Raw genomic sequence first — 24,344 nt, 5'->3', positions numbered from 1 at the left:
ATTTAGACGGTGATGTGGAGAGATATAGAATTAGCCTCCACTACTTCTATGGCAGAGAATTCCACAGATTCACAACTCTCTGGATGAAAACGTTTTTCCTCATCTCAGTCCTAAATGGCCTAGCCATTATTCTTAAACTGTGTCCCTGGTTCTGGACTTCCCCAACATCGGGAACATTTTTCCTGCATCCACTCTGTCCAATCCTCTAAGAATTTTGTATATTTCTATAAGATCCCCTCTCATCCTTTAAATTCCAGCGAATACAATCTCAGTCGATCCATTCTTTCATCACACAGTGCCCTACATAAAGTTTGTGACAATAACCTTTCATTTATTTATTTGTCTCTGTACTCAACAATTTGAGATTTGTAATAGAAAAAATCACGTGGCTAAATTGTAAAAATTTATTAAAGGCCATTTTAATACATTTTGGTTTTCACCATGTAGAAATTACAGCTGTATTTATACATTGTCCCCCCATTTCAGGGCACCATAATGTTTGGGACACATGACTTCACAGAGAGCACTGGTGAGCTTATTAATCGCAAAGGGACTGGTAGGCCAAGGAAGACCTCCACAGCTGATGACAGAAGAATTATCTCTATATTCTTTGAAGCACAGAAGGTTAAGGGGGGACTTGATAGAGGTCTTTAAAATGATGAGAGGGATAGACAGAGTTGACGTGGATAAGCTTTTCCCATTGAGAGTAGGGAAGATTCAAACAAGGGAACATGACTTGAGAATTAAGGGACTGAAGTTTAGGGGTAACATGAGGGGGAACTTCTTTACTCAGAGAGTGGTGGCTGTGTGGAATGAGCTTCCAGTGAAGGTGGTGGAGGCAGGTTCGTTTTTATCATTTAAAAATAAATTGTATATTATATGGACGGGAAAGGAATGGAGGGTTATGGTCTGAGCGCAGGTATATGGGACTAGGGGAGAATACGTGTTTGGCACGGACTAGAAGGGTCGAGATGGCCTGTTTCTGTGCTGTAATTGTTATATGGTTATATGGTTATAATAAAGAAAAATCCCCAAACACCTGTCCGACAGATCAGAAATACTCTTCAGGAGTCAGGTTTGAATTTATCAATGACCACTGTCCGCAGAATACTTCATGAATGTATTTCAGAGGCTACACTGCAAGATGCAAACCACTGGTTAGCCAGTTTGGCCAGGTTACAGTTTGCCGTGAAGTACTTAAAAGAGCAACCACAGTTCTGGAAAAAGGTCTAGTGGACAGATGAGACGAAGATTAATTTATATCAGAGTGATGACAAGAGCAAAGTATAGAGGAGGGAAGGAACTGCCCAAGATCCAAAGCATACCACCTCATCTGTGAAACACGGTGGTGGGGGTGTTATGGCCTGGGTTTGTAAGGCTGCTGAAGGTACTGGCTCACTTATCGTCATTGATGATACAACTGCTGATGGTAGGAGCATAATGAATTCTGAAGTGTATTGACACATCCTATCTGCTCAAGTTCAAACAAATGCCTCAAAACTCATTGGCCGGTGATTCATTCTACAGCAAGACAATGATTCCAAACATACTGCCATTTTTCAAAGCAAAAAAATGGTCAATTCATGAGTGGCCACGTCAATCACCCGATCTGAACCCAATTGAGCATGGCTTTTATATGCTGAAGAGAAAACTGAAGGGTACTAGTAGCTCCCAAAACAAGCATAAGCAAAAGATGGCTGTAATACAGGTCTGGCAGAGCATCAGCAGAGAAGACACCCAGCAACTGGTGATGCAGGAATAGGTCATTTGGCCCTTCGAGCCATGCAATATGCTCATGGCTGACCATCTAAAATCAGTACCCCGTTCCTGCTTTTTCCCCATATCCCTTGATTCCTTTAGCCTTAAGAGTTAAATCTCTTTCTTGAAAGCATCCAGTGAATTGACCTCCACTGCCTTCTGTGGCAGAGAATTCCACAGATTAGAATAGAATAGAATAGAATAGAATAGTTTCTTTATTGTCATTGTAATATGAACCATGTACAACGAAATTTAAAAATGTCAGCCAGTCAGTGCACCATTCAAACATTTCTAAAAGCTAACAATACATACAAGGTAAAATATTAAAAGATAAACAACTAAAATAAATATCACGAAAATAGCACACATAAACACCCAACCCTCCATCCTTCTGTCGATTTCAGTGTACCACAGTTCACAACTCTCTGGGTGAAGAAGTTTTTCCTCTTCTCAATTCTAAATGGTCTACCCCTTATTCTTAAACTGTGACCCCTGGTTCTGGATTCCCCAACATCGGGAATTTTTTTCCTGCATCTAGCCTGTTTAATCCTTTAAGAAATGTATATGTTTTATTAGATTGAGCTTGCCCACGAGGATTCTCTCAAACCTCCACAGAGGCATACTATAAGAAGTATTCAGATGGGATGCATCTCAGCTTGATATGAGAAATACTCTTGGCTGCCTGAAACTGTAGAGAATGGTGAGCACAGGCCGGTCAATCACATACTTTTCACTTCCGTCCATCCAGGTCTTCCTGGTGCATTGCATCGTCATGGATTTGGATTTGGATTCAATTTATTGTCATTGTCTTCAATTAAGAGACAACAAAATACTATTTTCCTTACAGTCATACAAATAAAAAAAACACAAAACACAGAATTGAATAGTCCACAACACAAACATCCCCACAACGGCACTAAAGTTCCCCACTGTGAGGGAAGGAACCAAAGTCAACTTCCTCGCTGATGTTCCCCAATGTTCACCCATGGTCACAATAGACAATAGGTGCAGGAGTAGGCCATTTGGCCCTTTGAGCCAGCACCGCCATTCAATGTGATCATGGCTGATCATCCCCAATCAGTACCCCGTTCCTGCTTCTCCCCATATCCCCTGACTCCGCTATTTTTAAGAGCCCTATCTAGCCCTCTCTTGAAAGCATCCAGAGAACCTGCCTCCACCTCCCTCAGGCAGATAATTCCACAGACTCACCACTCTTTGTGAGAAAAAGTGTTTCCTCATCTCCGTTCTAAATGGTTTACTCCTTATTCTTAAACTGTGGTCCCTGGTTCTGGACTCCCCCAACATAGGGAACATGTTTCCTGCCTCTAGTGTGTCCAAGTCCTTAACAATCTTATATGTTTCAATGAGATACCCTCTCATCCTTCTAAACTCCAGAGTGTACGAGCCCAGCTGCTCCATTCTCTCAGCATATTACACTCACAGAGAGTGGTGAGTGTGGAATTCTCTGCCTCAGAGGGCGGTGGAGGCATCTGATAAAAGCAAGAAAAATCTGATGTTCCAACTGTAAATCATTGAATCAAATTTCATCACTTGGCTTCTCGAAACATATGTGCAAAAGTAAATATTCTACTTATCAGCATTCTGATTATAATCAGTGCTGCTCTATCATGCTCCATTCCTTGGTTCATTGTCACCTTTGTCTCCTAGGCAGAAGATTGAACAACATTTGATTAATTGTTCCTAAATGCCACCAAGCTTCTTGAATGTTTTTTGCCTTCATTGAAACAAATGGAAAATATTCCAGCACATTACTTCCTACAGAAGGTTGGAAAGCTTTGGTAAGGCATAAATATGAGTCACACAGCAACAATAACTGACTCTAGTCTGCACTTGGTGGTGTTGACTTTAATACTGGTAATACTGTTAAATGTCAAAGGGAGATAGTTATTGTTATTGGAGATGATAATCGCCTGGCATTTGTGTGGCACAAATTTCACAATTTTTATCCGTGCAGGCAGAAGCTCCTTCAATATCTGAGGTGTGCAATTCAAACTGAACATTGTGCTGTCATGAGAGACTCCCATCTGACCTATGACAGAAAAGATTAATGAAAATCAATTTACAAATCCTGTTATAATCATAGCCAACATTTTCCTTTTTATTAGCATCACTAATTCTATCGCTTTAAGAGGTACGTAACTCTAAGCCAATGAATTGCTGTGACTTGTTTCTATGACTTCAAAATGTCTTTACGAGGTTAAATAACTTCTGTATGGTTTTATATTCTACACAACTGAACATGGTGGCCTCAAAATGGAGGTAAAAATATGGTAGAAATAACATAATGGGCACATTCTCCTCATATATTGATTAGTAAATCTAAAGAGGAAATACTTCACAGTCACCAAAATATAAGCTTTTGTTAATTTTCCATACTAATTGTTTATTAAAATGTAGAAACAAAGAACTGCAGGTGTGGAATCGTGCATAGAACACAAAGTGCCGGAGTAACTCAGGTCAGGCAGCATCTCTGGAGGACGTAGATGTAGGGTTTAGTTAAGGTTATGATGTAACGCCTTTACCATATTCCTCTAATTTCAAAGTGGCTTTAAAATATTATGTATGATAAATTTGTCTGTGATTAAATAACCTTTATTTAATTCATGAATATAGGTCAGTGTCTATTTCTTATCCTTGGGTCAGATTTATCGCATTTGAGGACGTAAATACAATTGCTATGTGAAGTAAGTTTCTCACGAAAGAGGAAATTATTTTTTACTGACATTGAAAGTTATTTTGAATTCCTCCCTTTTTGAACACCTGTAGTAAGGTTAAAACAATTCAACTCTTTATTAAACTATTCAGGAAATACCTGAGTAAATGTTAAATTTTTTAATGAGTATTGACAGTTAACTTTCAAATAAATTAATACTTCTGGAAAGTATGTTTCCCCTTTTCTCTAATTGTATTTGATCATTTTAGATATCAAAGAAAGATCCCTTCCAAAAGGCTTACCCGCATTTAGAGTATTTGTGGTTTATACCAGTAAGATCCACGCATTATTTGTTGCTTGGACATTTTGTGCCTCTTGCTGCAATAAACCACGCAATTGTCATTGTTTCCCAGACCAATTTAATTTCCTGCATGACTGCTGCCATCTGCTCCAACTCCTTTAGGTAACAAAGGCAGACCAGAGATAATGCAGATTAAATTTTGTTTGATACTGTGGTCTCCAAATGGATGCAAAAATATGGTAGAAATAATGTAATGGCCACATTCTCCTCATATATTCACTGCTAAAGAAGATATACTCCACAGGCACTAAAGTATAACCATTTGTTAATTTTTCATACTAAGGGTTTATTAAGAAACAGGCACAAGGAACTGGAATCTTGCTTAGAACACAAAGTGCTAGAGTAACTCATTGGGTCAGGCAGCATCTCTGGAGGACATGGATGTAGGGTTTAGGTTAAGGTTAAGATGTAGCTGCTTTACATTTTCCTCTAATTTCAAATTTGGCTTTAAAATAATATCTATACTATTACTAAAACTCTCATCTTGACCACTTCCAGTCTGCATTGTAATTAAATTTGTGCAAAAACGTTACCCCATATCGCTAGGATTTTTTCACCACCTTACTCACCGTTCTCCTCTGCTCCAAGCCACCAAGTTGTGTTCCGATCGGTGATATAGTAGAAAAGTTATGAAGGTTTAAAAAATCATGAGATCAGCAGATTAATCATCTCGCCTGTCATTCACCATGAAGATAACGCCCCTTCCGGGGGCAAGGAGAATAAAGCCCTGGAGACCGGGCTTGAGTCAGTCAGCCCGGAAGCCATGAATGAGTTGAATCCAGAGCCGTTAGTGAGTGAACCGTGAGTCTACAATCTGTGAGTGAGTGAACTGTGAGTCTGCCAGCCATGAGTGACTGAACTGTGAGCCCATCAGCCGTGAGTGACTGAACTGTGAGTCCACCAGCCGTGAGTGACTGAACTGTGAGTCCACCAGCCGTAAGTCCACCAGCCGTGAGACCACGAGCCATGAGTGACTGAACTGTGAGTCTACAAGCCGTGCTGAGTGAACTGTGAGTCTACAAGCAATTAGTGAGTGAACTGTGAGTCTACAAGCCGTGGCTGAGTCCGGATGTCGCGCTCAGTCCAGAGGTCGCGCTCAGTCCAGAGGTCAGACCTGAGTCCAAGACTGCGCTCAGTCCAGATGTTGGGCGTGAGTATAATCAAGAGAGTTTTACTGTCATATGTCCCGAATGTGTGTGTGTGTGATGGAGGGTGTATGTGTGTGTGAGAGAGAGATGGAGGGTGTGTGTGTATGAGATGGAGGGTGTGTGTGTGTGTGTGTGTGACAGATGGAGGGTGTGTGTGTGTATGTGGTGGAGTGTGTGTGTGTGTGTGTGTGTGTGTGTGATGGAGTGTGTGTGTGTGTGTGTGTGATGGAGTGTGTGTGTGTGAGAGATGGAGGGTGTGTGTGTGTGTGTGAGATGGAGGGTGTGTGTGTGTGTGGGAGGGTGTGTGTGTGTGATGGAGGGTGTGTGTGTGTGATGTGTGTGAGAGATTGACGGTGTGTGTGTGTGTATGAGATGGAGGGTGTGTGTGTGTTTGTGTGTGAGAGAGATTGAGGGTCTGTGTGTGAGATGGAGGGTTTGTGTGTTATTGCGGGTGTGTGTGTGTGTGTTATTGTGGTGTGTGTGTGTGTGTGAGATGTGAGTGTGTGTGTGTATGGAGGGTGTGTGTGTGTATGTGGGTGAGAGGGGGGGTGTGTGTGAGATGGAGAGTGTGTGTGTGTGTGTGATGGAGAGTGTGTGTGGCTGTGTGATGGAGGGTGTGTGTGATGGTGTGTGTGATGTGTGTGTGTGTGTGTGTGTGTGTGTGTGTGTGTGTGTGTGTGTGTGTGTGTGTGTGTGTGTGTGTGTGTGTGTGTGTGTGTGTGTGTGTGTGTGTGTGTGTGTGTGTGTGTGTGTGTGTGTGTGTGTGTGATGGTGGGTGTGTGATGGAGGGTATGTGCATGATGGATGAGTCCACCAGCCGTGAGTGAGTGAACTGTGAGTCCACCAGCCGTGAGTGAGTGAACTGTGAGTCCACCAGCCGTGAGTGAACTGTGAGTCCACCAGCCGTGAGTGAGTGAACTGTGAGTCCACCAGCCGTGAGTGACTGAACTGTGAGTCCACCAGCCGTGAGTGACTGAACTGTGAGTCCACCAGCCGTGAGTGACTGAACTGCGAGTCCGCCAGCCGAGAGAGACTGAACTGTGAGTCCGCCAGCCGTGAGTGATTGAACTGTGAGTCCGCCAGCCATGAGTGATGGAACTGTGAGTCCACCAACCGTGAGTGACTGAACTGTGAATCCACCAGCCGTGAGTGACTGAACGGTGAGTCCAAGAATCCATTCAGCCCACAATGTCCATCCAAGCCCTCTGGAAACCAGTCCCTTGGGCCCACAACACCCATACTAGCACTCCAGAAAGCTACCCCCCCCCCCCCCCCCCCCGCCCCCCCCTCCCCCCCACTGGCCACCAATATTGGAATTGGTGAAGAGATGAAATATTGCATTGGGGGAGCAGCCCTCCCATGTGACAATGGGGCCCAACGGGTCGCAGTTAGTCTAGTGTATGATAAATTTATCTATGATTAAATAACTTTTGTTTAATTCATGAATGTACGTCAGTTTTTCTTTATTTCTTATCCTTGGGTCAGATACTGCAATATAATAAGTATGTGTTGTATCCTGATATGTGTTTGGCTCGACACATTACACTATGTGAAATAAGTTTCTTGGAAAGAGGAATGTTTTATTCATTTTTTACTGACATTGCCATCTATTTTAAGTTCTTCCCTTTTTGAACATATGTGGTAAGGTTAAAAAAATAAAATGCTTGTCTGGACTATTCATGAAATGTCTGAGCAAAATCTGAATATTTTTTTCTGAAATATTCTTCAATATATTACTACATTCTGTTCATATTGACGGCTAACTCAAATAAATGAATCCTTTTGGAAAGCAAGTTTACCCATTTTGCTAAATGTATTTGATTATTTTAGATATCAAATATATTTTAGATCAAAGAAAGATTCCTTACAATCCCTTATCTGCATTTAGAGTATTTTGTAATCATATGGTTTATACCAGTAAGATCCACAAATTGTTAATTGCTTGGACATTTTGTGGATCTTGCTGCAATAAACCATGCTATTGCCCTTGCTTCCCAGACCAATTTCTTTCCTGCATGACTACTGGCATTTGCTCCAACTGCTTTAGGTAACAAAGGCTGACTTCAAATAGTGTAGACTAATTTTTGTTTGACACTTGCAATATTGCCATTTATGATACGTATCTAACCAAAGAACCGTACGTAGTGTTGGCTGGATGCAAATTGTTCAAATGAACATAACACATTGAGTTGGTTTGCTGCCTAGATTGAAATCAATGAACACTAATTTAATAGCACAGAATAATTCCTCCCTCTTGAAGTTTTCATTTGGGCTAAGATGCCAAGTAAATTACTTTTTCCTGCAGTTTCTAGCATTCTGAATGTTATTCAAGCTAGACTTTCAGGCACCTGTGGATTCCATCACACTTCTCATGTGTGCCTTGTAGATGATGGGAAGATTTTGATGTGTTTGAAGGTAGATTACTTTCCATAGATGACGCTGCCCTACCTGCTCTTGTAGCCATTGTTGGTCCAGTTGAGTTTCTGTTCGATGATGATGTCCACGCCCACCTGCCATCAAGATGTCAAAGCTATGAAAAAGTGAATTACAAGTGCTTCAGAGTATTAAAAGGAATAATATTCAATAATCTGGAAAATCTGCACCACCAATGTTTTGAGCATACCAGATGAGCAAAATGTTATTTTAAATAAGTGGTCATGAAAATGCACAGCATATTTGTCACCACTAAAGAAAAAAACGGATTCAATGGGTTTTTTTAATTCAATTGTAATTTATTTCATCCGCGCTTTCAGAGTATTCTGACTGAGACCAAAATTTGCATTTATTATTATTATTATTATTATTATTATTATTATTATTATTATTATTATTATTACATCCAGAATTTTTCACAATATATAACACACACCTCATCTTTTTAAAATGTGCAGGTGGTTAGTTTAGTTTTGTTTATTTTTGTCACGAGTACTGAGGTACAGTGAAAAGCTTTTGTTTGACTGCTATCAGGTCAGAGAAAAGACTATACATGATTACAATCAAACCGCCCTCAGAGCATAAATCTATATTACTAAAACTCTGATCTTGACCACTTTTGGCCCACTGTGCTGTGATTTCCGACAGAACGCCACCACCTACAGCCGTCATTTTTGGCCACCTCGCTCAGAGCCCCCCTCCGCCTTATGGGTGCGGAGGAATTTTCCATTCGATGACAAATATTAATGTTTAATAAAACATCACCATTCTCTCTGCTGCCCCTGCTGGAGGGAGGGGGGGGGGGGGGACTTTAAAACCAGGAAGTGGTGTGCCTCACTCAGTCTCTGCAAGATGGATGAAGCCAAGGGTCACGTCTCTCTGAGCTCTGAATAACTGAACAAATGTCTACACAACTGTGAGTCCCCTTAATGTGGTTTGAAAATGAAAAATGGGTTGTTTGAAGTAAAAAGGCACTGCCTGCAAATGGTTGTTTGGGTGCTTTGCTTTGAAGTTGAAAGGCACTGCAAATGGTGGCTTGGGTGCTTTGGCTTGAAGTTGAAAGGCACTACTTACTGCAAATGGTGGCTTGGGTGCTTTGGCGAAGTTGAAAGGCGCTACTTACTGCAAATGGTGGCTTGGGTGCTTTGGCTTGAAGTTGAAAGGCACTACTTACTACAAATGGTGGCTTGGATGCTTTGCTTGAAGTTGAAAGGCACTACTTATTGCAGATGGTGTCTTGGGTGCTTTGGTTTGAAGTTGAAAGGCACTAGTTACTGCAAATGGTGGCTTGGGAGCTTTGGCTTGAAGTTGAAAGGCACTACCCACTGCAAATGGTGGCTTGGGTGCTTTGGCTTTAAGTTGAAAGGCACTACTTACTGCAAATGGTGGCTTGGGTGCTTTGGCTTGAAGTTGAAAGGCACTACTTACTGCAAATGGCGGCTTGGACGCTTTGGCTTGAAGTTAAAAGGCACTACTGCAAATGCACTTACTTCCTATTTGCACTGTATATTGATTTTCGATATAACGCTACCACTTACGGCTGTGATTTTTGGACATCTTACTCAGTCCCTCTCCGCTGAGCAGGTGCAGAGAATTCTTCCCATCAATGAAAAATAAAAGTGTTATTAGTGTTTAAAAAATGTTGAGAATATCTCTCCTGTCAATCACGCCATGAAAGCCACACCTTTTCTGGTGGAAGGGGGAGGGGTTATAAAACCCGGAAGTGTGGGTGTGGCTCAGTCTGCATGATGGGGGAGGGAGAGGTCACGACTCTCTCTGAGCTGGCGTTTTGTTTGGTTTTATGGTGGTTTTACCCTGCATGAAATGGTATGAAGCTGCATTTGAATTTGGTGGCTTTGCACCCTGCTTGAAGGGGAATGAAACTGCACTTGAATTTGGTGGCCTTGGATCCATTTTAAAATGGTACGAAATTGCACTTGAATTCTGTGGCCTTGCACCCTGCTTGAAGTGGTTGGAAACTGCACTTGAATTCGGTGGCCTTGAATTGAATCGAATCCTTTATTGAATTGAATCCTTTATTTGTCATTCAGACCTTTCGGTCTGAACAAAATGTTGTTGCCTGCAGCCATACATGTAATAATAACAACACACAATAAACACAAATTAACATCCACCACAGTGAGTTCACCAAGCACCTCCTCACTGTGATGGAGGCAAACGTCTTAGAGTTACTGTCTCGTCCCTCCTCTTCTCCCTCTGTGCTGAGGCGATACCCCACCGGGCGATGGTAAGTCAGTCCCGCGGTTCAAGCTCCGCGGCCAGGAGGTGGTCGAAGCTGCCGCCCTCCAGTCCAGCGGGCGCAGCTGTGGCCACGGGAGCTCCGGAAAACAGGCACCAGCCTGTGACCTGCGGGCTCCCGACTATGTTGTCCACTTGCCCGCGGCCGGCCCCGGATTCAGGTCGCTGCGCCAAAACGCCGCCTCAGCCCCCGGAGCACCGTCTCCACCCCGCACCGGCCCGCCCACACGAGAGCGTCTCAGCTCCGCACCGGGCCGCCCACGGGAGAGTGTCTCAGCTCCGCACCGGGCCGCCCACGGGAGAGCGTCTCAGCCCCGCACCGGGCCGCCCACACGGGAGAGCCTTCCAGCCGGGACTCAGGCCGCCCACGGGAGAGCCGTCCAGCCGGGACCCAGGCCGCCCACACGGGAGTGTCTCAGCCCCGCGCCATCCGCCCTCACCGGAGCGCCGAGTCGTGCCGCTACCCGAATGTCGCCGCAGTTCGAAGATGGCCAGCCTCGCGATGGTAAGTCCTGGCTGGCTCTACCTCCGGAGCCTCGAGGTCGGTCGCAGGCCGCCAGCTCCGCCATTAGGCCTCAGCTCAGGCGGGGGAAGGGGGATACGACAAAAAAGTCGCATTCTCCCGAAGGGAGAGACAGAAAGCCCTGTTTCAGCCCCTCCCACACACATAACACCACCTAATAACCAAAAGTTTAAACAGGAAAGCAGACTATTATCTAAATGGTGGCCGATTGGGAAAGGGGGAGATGCAGCGAGACCTGGGTGTCATGGTACACCAGTCATTGAAGGAAGGCATGCAGGTGCAGCAGGCAGTAAAGAAAGCGAATGGTATGTTAGCTTCGATTGCAAAAGGATTTGAGTATAGGAGCAGAGAGGTTCTACTGCAGTTGTACAGGGTCTTGGTGAGACCACACCTGGAGTATTGCGTACAGTTTTGGTCTCCAAATCTGAGGAAGGACATTATTGCCATAGAGGGAGTGCAGAGACGGTTCACCAGACTGATTCCTGGGATGTCAGGACTGTCTTATGAAGAAAGACTGGATAGACTTGGTTTATACTCTCTAGAATTTAGAAGATTGAGAGGGGATCTTATAGAAACTTACAAACTTCTTAAGGGGTTGGACAGGCTAGATGCAGGTAGATTGTTCCCGATGTTAGGGAAGTCCAGGACAAGGGGTCACAGCTTAAGAATAAGGGGGAAATCCTTTAAAACCGAGATGAGAATAACTTTTTTCACACAGAGAGTGGTGAATCTCTGGAACTCTCTGCCACAGAGGGTAGTTGAGGCCACTTCATTGGCTATATTTAAGAGGGAGTTAGATGTGGCCCTTGTGGCTAAGGGGATCAGGGGGTATGGAGAGAAGGCAGCTACGGGATACTGAGTTGGATGATCAGCCATGATCATGATGAATGGCGGTGCAGGCTCGAAGGGCCGAATGGCCTACTCCTGCACCTTATTTCTATGTTTCTATGTTTCTATGTTTAACTGAACTAGGCAAAAAAAACAACACAAAAAAAGTAAAAACAGGCAGACTGCAGGCGAGCCGCAGCCGTTTCACAGCGCCGCCACTTCCGGAATATGACCACACAAGTATTGTTTTTGAGATACTTTGAGATGATTTTGGTATTGGACTCTTCTAAATTGTTCAAGTATTTCTTGGCTCATGATCGTTTACGGCAGCGTGAGTTCATAAGGAATCACAACAATATAAACTGGATGTGTAGGAAAGAGCTGCTGGTTTACACCGAAGATAGACACAAACTGCTGGAGTAACTCAGCTGTACCAGCAACATCTTTCGAGAGAAGGAATTGGTGATGTTTCGGGTCGAGACCCTTTTGCAGACTTAACCCAAGGGTCCCAATCTGAAATATTGCCTACCAGCCTGAAGAAAGGTATTTTTCCAAAACATTTGTCTCCACAGACTCTGCCCGACCCACTAAGTTACTCCAGTAATTTGTGTTTTGCTCAAGATTTCAATATCTGCAGTCGCTTTTGCCTTTCTTCAGGCTGATTGACAGGAATCATGTGATTTGTCAAAGGTCAACCGCTATAAACGAAGCGCTGTAGATTCAGTGAATATAGTTTGAGTCCAATTTTTTGTCTTTTTTCAGTGGGGGGGGTGGGGGAGGGGAGAGGGACAGGGGGAGAGAGACCGGGGGGGGGGGGGGGGGGGGGGGGGGGGGGGGGGGGTGAGAGAGAGATGGGAGGGGGGGGGGGGGGGGGGGGGGGGACCAGTCCGTCCCAGCTCTTGGCAGCTGCACGCACAAAGAACTACGCCTCATCCGCAGCCAGGTTCGAATCCATGTCCTCGGCGCCCCAAGCGCTGCCGAACTGCCACTGGACCGGCCCCAGTGTGGTCCTCCCCTGCACTCGATTGTCCCATCCCCCGCCCAGGGGGCGGCCGAAGACATCTAGACCGACGGGACACCGGCCCCCATTCAGCGTGGATAAGCGCCAACCCCAGCTCACCTTCGCCTCTCCCACCGGGCCAACCGACAGTCCAGGCTGGATCGACAACACTAGTTGACCCAGGCCCACATCCATCGCCAACGCCAGCCCAACCCCGCTCCAACTCCTGAGGAACCCGCTCCCCGATGGGCCACTACGGCGACAAGTGCCAGTTCGCCCACGGCCTAGCCGAGCTGCGCTCCCTCAGCCGCCACCCCAAGTACAAGACAGAGCCATGTTGCACATTGCACACCACCAGCTTCTACACGCTGCCACTTCATGCACAACCCCGAGGAGGAGCGAGGACCCTGGCCTCGTCTACGCCACAGCACCAGCCTGGGCTCGGCCTCCTCCGGAGCTCCGACACCGAGATCCTGCTGAAGATGGGCAGCCGCCAGCACCACCGTCACCAACAGCACCAGCAACAGGAGCCCGTCCGCAGACTCTCTCTCCGACCAGGATGACTCCAGCAGCTGCTCCGAGTGGCCCATCTTCGAGCAGGGCCAGCGGCTGCCCACCTTCAGCTGGATTTTGGTGTCGGACTGAGGGGAGAGGGTGGAGGTGGAGGGCTGCAGACCAACCCGGCGCGACAGGCAGAGTGAGCTGGAACCAGCGGCTACAAACCCAGCGCCGCCCCGCCAGCCCAGAGTCACACCGGACACCTCAGGACAGGGATGGAACACCAGGGAGGGGACAGAGACGGCCCAGCCGCAACTCAGCAGTACCTGCAGCGACGGAGACCTAACCTCGACCCCGGACGAAACGCAATTCTGCACATAATGCAGTACCACCGTTGCCGAGACTGTTTTTAGCTAGTGACCGACGACCTGGGCTTGTGCAGTCGGAATACCAAACTCGCTTATTAAACTGTAGTTAGTGTTTAATGCAGGCCATGAAAGTATTGAAGTGTTCATGGGAGGGATTGGAACACAAGGAATTGAATTTTATTTTCAAAAATAAACTTTATTCAGAATAAAAAATACACAAAACAAGAATAGTGCAAAACCTCTTCAAGAGTCAAGTGTTTTATTGTCATATATACAAATCAGAACAATGAAATTCTTACTTGCAGCAGTATGACAGAATATTTAAATATAATAAACAAAAAAATGCAGTAATATATATATATATGTACCTCACACATACATTCATACATGGACATAAAACAAACAATAAAGGTGCAAAAAGGCAAAACCAATGCCCCCAAGTCTCTGTAGTTCAGAACATATTTGGCGGTTAAAGTGTTTCATAGCCTGATGGCTGAAGGGAAGAAGTTAGTCCTGAGCCTGGATGTTATAGTTTCAGGCTCCTATACCTTATTCCCGATGGCAGGAGTGAAATGAGTATGTGGCCAGGATGGTTAGTCTGATGATGCTGGCTGCCTTTTTGAGAAATTTACATACTCTATACATTCATTAGTGTCATGTTCAGTGATGTTCGCAACTATACTTGTAACAAGCCACTCTCGTGGTCCCCTGTGGTGATAAGGTGTGAAAACAATTGATCAAAGCAGAATGGAAATGTAGATCAAGGAAATGTAGAATGGTTCATTGTTAGCTGAGGGGAAGGTGACAAGGAGGCATACAAACAGTAAAATTAATCAGGACAGTGAAATTAGTTGGAGAACTTGGGGGGGGGGGGGGGGGGGGGGGGGAGGGACAAGGGAAAGCAAGAGTCTTGGAGAAATCAATAATCATACCACTCGGGTGCACGCTGCCCAAGCAAAATATGAGGTGCTGTTCCTCCAATTTTGTTGGGCCTCACTCTGACAATGGGGGAGATCCAGGACAGAAAGGTCAGAGTGAGAATGGGAAGGGGAGTTGAAGTGCTGAGCAACCGGGAGATCAGGTAGGTTTAGGCGGACTGAGCGGAGGTGTTCAGCGAAACGATAGCTAAGCAGTAGATACAGTAGATGAGACAATAGACAGTAGACAATAGGTGCAGGAGCAGGCCATTTGGCCCTTCGAGACACACCGCCATTTAATGTGATCATGGCTGATCATCCCCAATCAGTACCCCGTTCCTGCCTTCTCCCCATATCCCCTGACTCCGCTATTTTTAAGAACCCTAACTAGCTCTCTATTGAAAGCATCCAGAGAACCTGCCTCCATTGCCCTCTGAGGTTGGAGGAGGTGCAAGTGAACCTCTGCCTCACCTGAAAGGACTGTCGGTGTCCTTGGACGGAGTCGAGGAGGAAAGGTATTGGGCCAGGCGTTGTGTAGGAAGAAACTGCAGATGCTGGTTTAAACGGAGATAGACACAAAATGCTGGCGTAACTCAGTGGGAGAGGGAGCATCTCTGATGAAGGAATGAGTGACGTTTCGGTTCAAGGCCCTTTTTCTGATGGGTGTTGCATCTCCTGCCGTTGCTGGGGAAGGTGCCTGGGGAGGGGGTGACAGGGCCGAATTTACGTAAGTTTCATAGGCTTAAGCCTAGGGCCTCAAGATCTAGGGGGGACTCGGCAGAGCCAGATTTACCACTAGTCTTCATATGCTGAAGCCTAGGGCCTCGAAATCTATGGGGCCTCTGGCCAAGGCAGGACACCTGCCGTTCAACTCTGAGCTGGGCCCCCCCTCTATCTCTCTCTGTCACTCTCCGTCTTCGCCCGCCATCCGTATCCGTGTCCGGGCTTGGTCTCTGCTCTCCGCTCGCTTCTCTTCCGCCGGCATGGCAGGCCGCCTTGCACATGCGCACTGCTACGGCCAGCACAAGTGCACTTGCTGCATGTCATTGTGGTATATATCATGTCTTGATTGGTGAATATGTATAGTTTGTGACTTTATTTGAAGCAGAAATAATATGTGAATGCTTCATTGAGCATAATTCCGACTGGTAACTACGCACTTCGTCTGAGCACATTATTGCAAGCCGTCTTAAATTACCCCTAAACTGTCCTTTGGCAACTTTAAAAGCTGCCAAGATTGCCCAGTTGACAGCAGAGAAAACAAATTAAGTGAGAGCCCTGCAAGGTGTATAATATTTTTGACACTGTCATAGGATTTTCTTACATATACTGTCACAACATACTGTAGTCTCTAAACAACCCTTCAGTAACCCTTCAGATCAGTCTGAAGAAGGGTTTCGGCCCGAAACGTTGCCCATTTTCTTCGCTCCATAGATGCTGCTGCACCCGCTGAGTTTCTCCAGTATTTTTGTGTACCTTCAGTAATTTCCCTTGTCCTCCATTTCAGAATAATAGTGTTTTAAGCCGATAACTCGGCACTAGCACTGGAAATATAAAAAGTGCAGCTTTCCAGGTCCCTTATCACATTGGCCACGCTCGGGTGCAAATCGGTGCCAATCCTTCTGAACCTTCTGAATTTTGTAGTCAAGTTGGACAATTTTACATTTTTATCAAGCCAACAAACCTGTAGGTCTTTGGAATGTGGGAGGAAATCGCGGCGAAAACCCACGCAGATCACAGGGAGAACGTACAAACTCCATACAGACAGCACCCGTAGTCGGGATCGAACCCGGGGTCTCTGGCGCTGCAATGTGCTGTAAGGCAGCAACTCTACCGCTGTGCCACCGTGATCTCCGGTGAATTGAGAGGGGTCTCACAAGTGCAACAGCCGAGGGCTTCTCTTCATCTAAATCCGGCCCTGGTGGATGGTTTGGGTGAGAAGTGATAAATTAACCAGATAATTCATGCATCGTTGCGCCGAATTAGAAAGGGCAGCGAAACTGCAATACAAAGAGCCCCGCGCGACTCCTATCCGAAACTCGCGCTCCGCACCAAAGATCACTCACCTCGGGCTGGCCGGACCCGCCATTGGCTGTGGACGTCGCTTTCCGGCGGGCTGCGCTGAGCAGCGCTCGAGGTTCCGGGTGCAGGATGGATCTTTGGTCTTGGCTGTCGACGTGGCGGCGCCGCCGGGGAGGGGAGGGCACGAGCGAGCGAGCGAGTGGCGGCGGCGGAGTGCTCGCGCGCGCTGACAGGTGAGTCTCGAGGCCGCTGCGGGGGTTTAAACGCCCAACGGACGCCGGCGGGATCCCGCGCGCGGGGCGTTCACCGCCCGGGGAGGTTGCAGGTTGCAGGTTGCAGGTTGCCAGCGGTTTCCAGGCGAAGCGACAGATCTCCGAGTTCTTACCCCGAGGGTGGCGGATGCATGCAAAACTCAGAGAGAACTGACACTCCTCAAAAGTGCTTGGCTCTGCACCAATGTGCTGCAATTTACAAAACAACGGACCACGAGTTGGATTAGTTTCACTAACTTTTTGCTTGCATGGATTCGATGGGCCGAATTTCCTCACTTATTTTTCGCGAATAATAATAACCGGGTTGAGCTGTTTGTAATCTATGGGTAAGGAAAGCCTTATGCTGGACACGGCTAAGCTTCGCGGTATTTTATTGCAATTTTGTATTGAATTGATCTCCATTTCCCGGATCTGACTTCATCCCAGTTTTATAAAATGTTACCTATTTGAATTCGGTTATTGAAATATCAGGGGGACTGCCATCAAGACAGACAAGGTTGGGGCAGGAGAGTGCAGGGATAAGCCAGATAATTACAAGTGTTGCAGAACTTATTGGAAAATATTACGAGGACCTGGACGAATCTGTACTTTCAGAACCAGGAATTGATCAGGTCCTATCTGGCTAATTTGGTAGAATTTTTGAGGAGGTTACTGAGAGTGATGCAGTTGTAGTGTGCATGAACTTCAGTCAGGTATTTGGCAACGTCCCACATTGAGACCAGCCTAAAAGGTTCAAGTGTTTTGGATCTAGAGCAGTTTAGCTAATTAGATCTGAAATTGGCTTGGTAATTTGGGAACAAGCTAATGGTGAAATATCAGGGGGACTGGGTGGGGGTGTGCGTGGGCAGGGGGAGGGAGGTGGGTTATGGGGGGGGTTTGGGGTTGTGTGGGAGGTGTGTGGGCAGAGGGGGTTGTGGGGGACGGGGTGTGGGGGATGGGGTGTGTGGGATGGGGGTATGTGTCGTGGGGGTATGTGTCGTGGGTTGTGATTCAAGATTCAAGATTCAATTTATTTGTCATTTGGACCCCTTGAGGTCCAAACGAAATGCCGTTTCTGCAGCCATACATTACAAACAAATAGACCCAAGACACAACATAATTTACATAAACATCCATCACATGGCTGTGATGGAAGGCCAAAAAAACTTCCCTCTCCACTGTATTCTCCCCCCTCGCCACCCCCCGATGTCAGAATCATAGTCAAAGCCCCCGGCTGGCGATGGCGATTGCCCCGCGGCCATTAAAGCCACGCCGGGTGATGCAAGGTCGCACACCGGGTTCTTGGTGTTAGAGCCCCCGGCGTGCGCTCGCAGAGTCCCGCAGCCATTCCAAGCCGTGCGGGGCGGTGATGTAAGGCCCCGCTCCAGGAGCTCTTCAACCCCGCAACTCGGGCGGGAGAAGTCGCCGTTGCGGGAGCCCTACTGAAAAGCGGTATCTCTCCAGGGACCCGCGGGCTCCCGGTGCCGCCGTCCGCCAGACCCGCAGTTGCAGCCTCCGAATCTCCGGAGGTCGGGCCGTAGTAGCAGCAGCGCTCCACCACCGCTCCACCCGCTCCGGACTCGGCCAGCTCCGCAACGGTGAGGTGAGTTGTCGGCACCAGAGGCCCGGTCTTCCTGTTGGAGGCCGTTCCTCGTTGCAGCCCCAACGACAACGGAGACCCGACAAGGAAAAGGTCGGGTCTCCCGTGCAGGGAGAGATTTAAAAGATACCCCCTCCCTCCCACCCCACCCCCCCCCCCCACACACACACCCCAACAAAAAATAACAAAAACTACATGAAAACATAGACAAAAAAGAATAAAAACGCAGACGGGCTGCAGAGGCTGTTGCTGACGAGAGTCGCGCCGCCTACCGGATTGGGGGAGAGGTTTCGGGGAGGTGTGTGTAGGAGAGAGGTGTGTGTGGGCAGGAGGAGGTTTGTGAGGGGTGTGTGGGAGGGAGGGGTATGTGGGCAGGGGGGTTGAGGGGGGGGAGGGGTGTGGGGGCAGGTCGGCGTGTGTGTGGCTTATTTTTTTTCCCTTATATTCCTAACAAATTTTAGCATGTTTTCATGGGGGGAGTGGTGTGTGGGCGGGGGTAGGGGTGTGGCCGGTGTGGGGGCAGGGGGGGAGAGAGTTCAGAGAAAAAGACGGAGGAAATAGTGCGGTATCACACGGGAGGGGGGCAGAGTCAGCGAGGGAGACCAGAGGGGAAGGGTTGGTGGTGCGATGGGGACTCACAGCGGGCGCTGGCTGCTGGTCGCAATCCTCCACCGGGATCAGAATCTCTGCTTTCCGTTTGCCGACATCGGCGCCATCTCCGACTCTGCGTCGTGCTGGGTCGGGCTGTTTCCAGTCCCTCCCTACGAAAATTGTGTCCGGTTGGAGACCTCCGACCTCCGCCGGCCATCCAGAGCCTCCCGCAGCCGCAGTATATATGCGATGACGCAGGAAGGGGCGGGCGGACTGTCCCGCGGAGAAGGAACTAATCCACGCTGCGCTGAATGGTAGGAGAGGCAAACATCTGCGCACATGTGGTTTTTAATGTTTTTAAACCTCGATAACTCTTACCAGCTTCCACCGATCGGAACGAAACTTGGTGCAATCGCAGCGCAGGAGAACGGTGAGTAAGCTGGCAAAAAACCGTAGCACAATACGTACCGTTTTGGCGCAAATAGAATGACCGCCAAACCAGAAGATAACAAGATCAGAGTTTTAGTTAGGTACTGGACCAAGTGGGACCGACGCTCAACGTGGGGGGGGGGGGGGGCGCAGCTGTCACACACACACACACACACACACACACCACACACACATACATACACACACACACACTAACCACCCCCCTTGATATTATATTAATAATATTAATTTTCTCCTTTCACCCCATCCCCGCCCTATCCACTCACGTATAGACCCCAACTCGCAGGTGCGTCTAAAGAGGGAGGGTGGGGGAGGGACAGAGACGGACAGAGAGAGGGGCTTGTCCTTCCCTGCATTTGGCTTTTTTTTTTTAAATTGAGATTTATTAAGTCTTTGGGACTTGACAACTTTCAACTCAGAACTTCCATAGAACTGTTTTTGAACTAATATTTAGTGGCTTTAGTTTTTTTTCCCCTTATATTCCCTAACAAATTTAGCATGGTTAGCTTCTATTCCATGGAAATAGATGAAAAGTAATTGTATAATTCCTCTGCCGTTTCCTTATTCCCAACTATAAATTATGCTGTGTTTATTAGGGCCTTTGTTTATCTTTTCATTTTTATATCTGTTTAAAATATTTTAGTCTGTTTTTCACCAGTCTACTTTTATTCTGTCCTGCCTCCTTTATCAATTTCTTGTCACTTACTGAGATCTAAAATATCCTTGGTCCTTTTGCTATTTTGGGCATCTTTACAGCTGCTTAATTTAATATTTTCTTTAATTTTTCTTGACAGCTTTCCCTTTTGGGTTTTAGGAATAATTTTTCAACATACTGCATTATTTGTTTTAATGCTCACAGTAAAAATGTATGATGGCACAGTGTATTCTCCATGGTCAACTCTCCTCCTGTTGCTTTATATTTACCTTTTTCTATTTAAGATCCTAGTTTGCATTGAATAGCATCGCTTTCAATTCAAAGCAAAATTCTATCACATTTTGACATGATATTAAAGGATAAAGAAGGTTGAGATAAAGAATTCCAAAACTTAAGAGTTTAAGAGAAAGCCTAATTACCAGTGGCTGCATGATCTAAGTTCATGATGAATCCAAGATCTAAAAGAGAACTTGGAGGTATTTATGTCTTGAAGTAATGAAGAATTCAGAGTGGATTCCTCAGGATCTGAACAACAAGGAAGCTAAGCGAGAGCTTGCTGTCTTCGTTAACAGCAGGCGATTGGACTTCCAACAAACATCCACTTACCTCGGCGTAAAGCTGGAAAGGTCGCTTACATTTCGTCAACACCTGGCTGGTCTCCGCGACAAGGTCATGGCACAAAGCGGCCTCATCCGACGCCTAGCAGGAATAAGTTGGGGAGCCAATCCATCAACTCTTCGCACCTCTGCCTTAGCTCATGTGTATGCCCCAGCTGAGTACTGCGCATCCTTATGGAGTAGAAGTAGACATACTAGCCTGGTATGCACAAGCCTGAACAGCACCTCCCTATACTTGCAGGCATTCCACCTGCAGGGATCCGAAGGCACTCATGGATCCAGATCACCTCCTCCATCAGGCTATCAGCAGAGGGCAGAGGCCACCCCAACTGAAGTCCCGGCACCCACTTTGCTCCACATGGAAAACAACTAGCATTCACCCAGCCAACTGAGACAAACTGGATAGCCAGCAAGTGGTCACAGGAGTGGAATACAACCTCATCTCCATTACACAGCTACATCTTTTCACCAGATAAAAGCTGTCCAGGGCTTGACCTCCCCAGAGGAGCATGGGTGAAGCTCAACAGACTTCGTACTGGAGTTGGGCGTTTCAATTGCCAGCATGTGGAGATAGGGGCACTGCCAGAGCCCTGCCTGTGAAAGCGGAGCAGAACAACAGACAGCCAACCATGTCATCTCTGGGTGCCTGCTCTACCACCCACCAAATGGAGCTCAGGGCCTGGCATACAATGACGCAGAGACAACAACTTGGCTGCTCAACACCCGGCTTGAGATCTAACTATTCCGTTGGTTTATGTTTCATTTGCATGAAGAAGAAGAAGGATTACAAAAAATGTCGCGGCAGCTAAAAACATGATTCGGCCTCATCCTATAAACAAAATGTGGGAAACGAATTTGTGACAAGCACCAAATATTTAATTAGTGGAGATTGCTGTTCATTCAGAACTAGATGTGCAACAAACTGCATGCTATATTCGAGGGAATAGAAAGTTTGAGATGTACTTCACCACCATATAACGACCGGGGCTCCAGTCGCGGCGCCTGCGGACTTACTTACCATCGCGGAGCTGGCCGAGTTCGGAGCGGGAGGAACTGTGGTGGCGCGCTGCTGCGGCCCGACCCCAGAGATTCGAAGGCTCCAGCCGCAGGTCTGGTGGACAGTAATACCGGCAGCCCGCGGGTCCCTGGTGGGAGACCGCTTTTCGGGGCTTCCGCAACGGCGACTTCTCCCGCCTGAGTTGCGGGGTTGAGGATGACCTGGAGTGGGGCCTTACATCGCCCGGCGTGGCTATAAATGGCCGTGGGACTTGATAGCGCCTGCCGGGGGCTCCAACACCAAGACCCGGAGCGTGGCCTTGCATCGCCCAGCGCGGCTTCAATGGCCTCGGGACACTTACCATCGCCCGCCGGGGGCTTTGACTCTGACATCGGGAGGAGAATGGGGAGTGCAGGGGAGAGATAAGACTTTGCCTTCCATCACAGCGAGGAGGAGATTCGCTGTGATGGATGGTTGTGTAAATTGTGTTGTGTCTTGGTTCTTCTACTTGTTTGTATGACTGCAGAAACCAAATTTTGTTTGAACCTCAAAGAGGTTCAAATGACAACAAATAAATTGTATCATTGTATCATTTTCTGTGGGTCCAGGCAAATGTTCCCAGGTGTCAGATTTGGCCAATGAGACATTGATTTGAAACTTCAGTGCTACTCCAGCTAGAAAGGGGATCGCGTTGTTTGAATGCCTTAAACGTTTGTTTGAGAGTGTAATGATGAGAATAAATATGTGGCAATAATGAATATTTTATTTGATAGATATGATTGACGATGTATGAGGCAGAGGACGACATTTCGGTTGCGGTAGAAAATATATCTATTGAAGATGGGTCCAGTGCACCACATGAAAATTGTGCAGAAATTTCAACTGATGTCATATCCTCTCAATTGAACGATTCTTTGGAGCATGACCGTGGTCTTGTGCCAATTGACAATCAGAGTGGTCTAGAAGAAGAGGCTACATTAAAAGATCCATCGTCCACTGAAGAAGCAATTAACATCACATCTGCTGAGAATAATGAGCTTATATGTCTTGACACAGATTCCAACAGAAATCAGATGTTGGATACACATATATCAGCAGAGGAAAATTTCACTGAGGTATGTGATGCATTCAAAGAGTAAATTATGAATGATCAGAATAGAAAACAGCTCTCAATACTTGGGCGTTAGAGCTAGATTCTGGTCAGGACACTCTATAATTGAAGTTTATTGTGCCCATGGGCAGCAAATTTAATGATGCCATAAGCTAATTGCTGATGACTGAATATTATCTAAACTGAGCTTCTGCCTGTTATCTTATAGTTAGATAATTGAGCAAGTGTTTAAATAAATCATTGGTGTAACATTTGCATTTAGTATGTGATCAGGTTACAAGTCCTCCCCACCTCATGAACACCTGACTTATCAGCAGCCTGTACATATGAATGAGTATTTCGGAGTACAGCAGTATAAGTTTGCAGGCTGCTGTGGGGCTGCAGGCATCTTTTGAACTGAGGGGACCCAGTTAGTGGCTGCAATTCACACTTGCAAACTGGTCAGATAATGAACAGTTCTAAGGAAGGGAATTTGTACGTCCAAATGCCTCTTACAGCTCATTCCATATAGCCACCATCCTCTTTGCTGAGAGGTTGTCTGTCAAGCTCCTGTTATTTCTTTCTCCTCTCACCTTAAAGTTTGGCCTGCAGTACTTAATACAGCTATGCTAGAAAAAAAAACTTAGCATTCACTTTATCTATTCTGATTTTATGCTCCGCTATAAGATCACCATTTAACCTACTGTACTCCGAGGAATAAAATCCTAAACTGCCTACTCACACCCTCTACCAAAGGCTGTCAAGTCCTGTCAACATATTTGTAAATCATTTCTGCACTCTTTCCAGCATAATAGCATCAATAGCAGGGTGTTCAAAATGGAATACAATATTCCTGATTGATGGCTAGCATTCCAAAAGTAATCTTAACCATCCTATCAGCCTGCAATGCCCTTTCAGGGAAATATGTATTTGTACTCCTAGATCCCTCTGCTCTACAACATTTATCAAGATCCTACCATTCACTGTAAAGGGCCTGGCCTCGTTTGACTTTCCAAAATGCAACACTTTACTCTCGCCTAAATTAAAACATTTCCCATTCCTCAGCTCATTTGTCCAACTAGTCAATATCCTGCTGCAGTTCTTGATAACATCTTCACTGCCACCTAGTTTAATGTCATCTGCAAACTTACGAATAATGCCTTGTACATTCTCATTCAAATCACTGACATAGATGACACACAGTTATGGACCCTATACCTGTAGGCATAACACATCACAGGCCACTAGTCTGAAAAACAAACTTTCACCAACACCATCTGCTTGCCACCAGGAAGCCAATTTCA

The 24,344-nt window shown here is 46.5% G+C and overlaps 2 protein-coding genes across 3 annotated transcripts in view; one reads left to right on the top strand and one right to left on the bottom strand.

Moving 5' to 3' along the window:
- The window catches only part of LOC129698488 (toll-like receptor 6), a 36,232-nt gene extending 19,309 nt beyond the window's left edge, over positions 1-16,923 (bottom strand). The window contains exons 1-2 of the mRNA XM_055637607.1: positions 16,834-16,923; positions 8,390-8,451 (exon numbers count right to left, since the gene is read on the bottom strand). The gene's annotated coding sequence lies outside the window, so the exon portion shown is untranslated. The remainder of the gene's footprint in view (positions 1-8,389; positions 8,452-16,833) is intronic.
- Positions 16,896-24,344, top strand: part of LOC129698514 (protein NOXP20-like) — a 38,525-nt gene continuing 31,076 nt past the window's right edge. Inside the window, exons 1-2 of one of the 2 annotated variants that reach the window (XM_055637610.1) lie at positions 16,896-17,022; positions 22,724-23,065. In XM_055637610.1, coding sequence (XP_055493585.1) covers positions 22,736-23,065 — 330 coding nt within the window. In that variant the 5' untranslated portion in view covers positions 16,896-17,022; positions 22,724-22,735. Of the gene's footprint in view, positions 17,023-17,066; positions 17,388-22,723; positions 23,066-24,344 lie in introns of those variants that run through there. The other variant, XM_055637608.1, reaches the window with a different exon arrangement.

Source organism: Leucoraja erinacea, chromosome 1, assembly GCF_028641065.1.
Source record: "Leucoraja erinacea ecotype New England chromosome 1, Leri_hhj_1, whole genome shotgun sequence".
NCBI classification, from domain to species: Eukaryota; Metazoa; Chordata; class Chondrichthyes; order Rajiformes; family Rajidae; genus Leucoraja; species Leucoraja erinaceus.
This window is presented reverse-complemented; position numbering and strand designations above follow the sequence as displayed.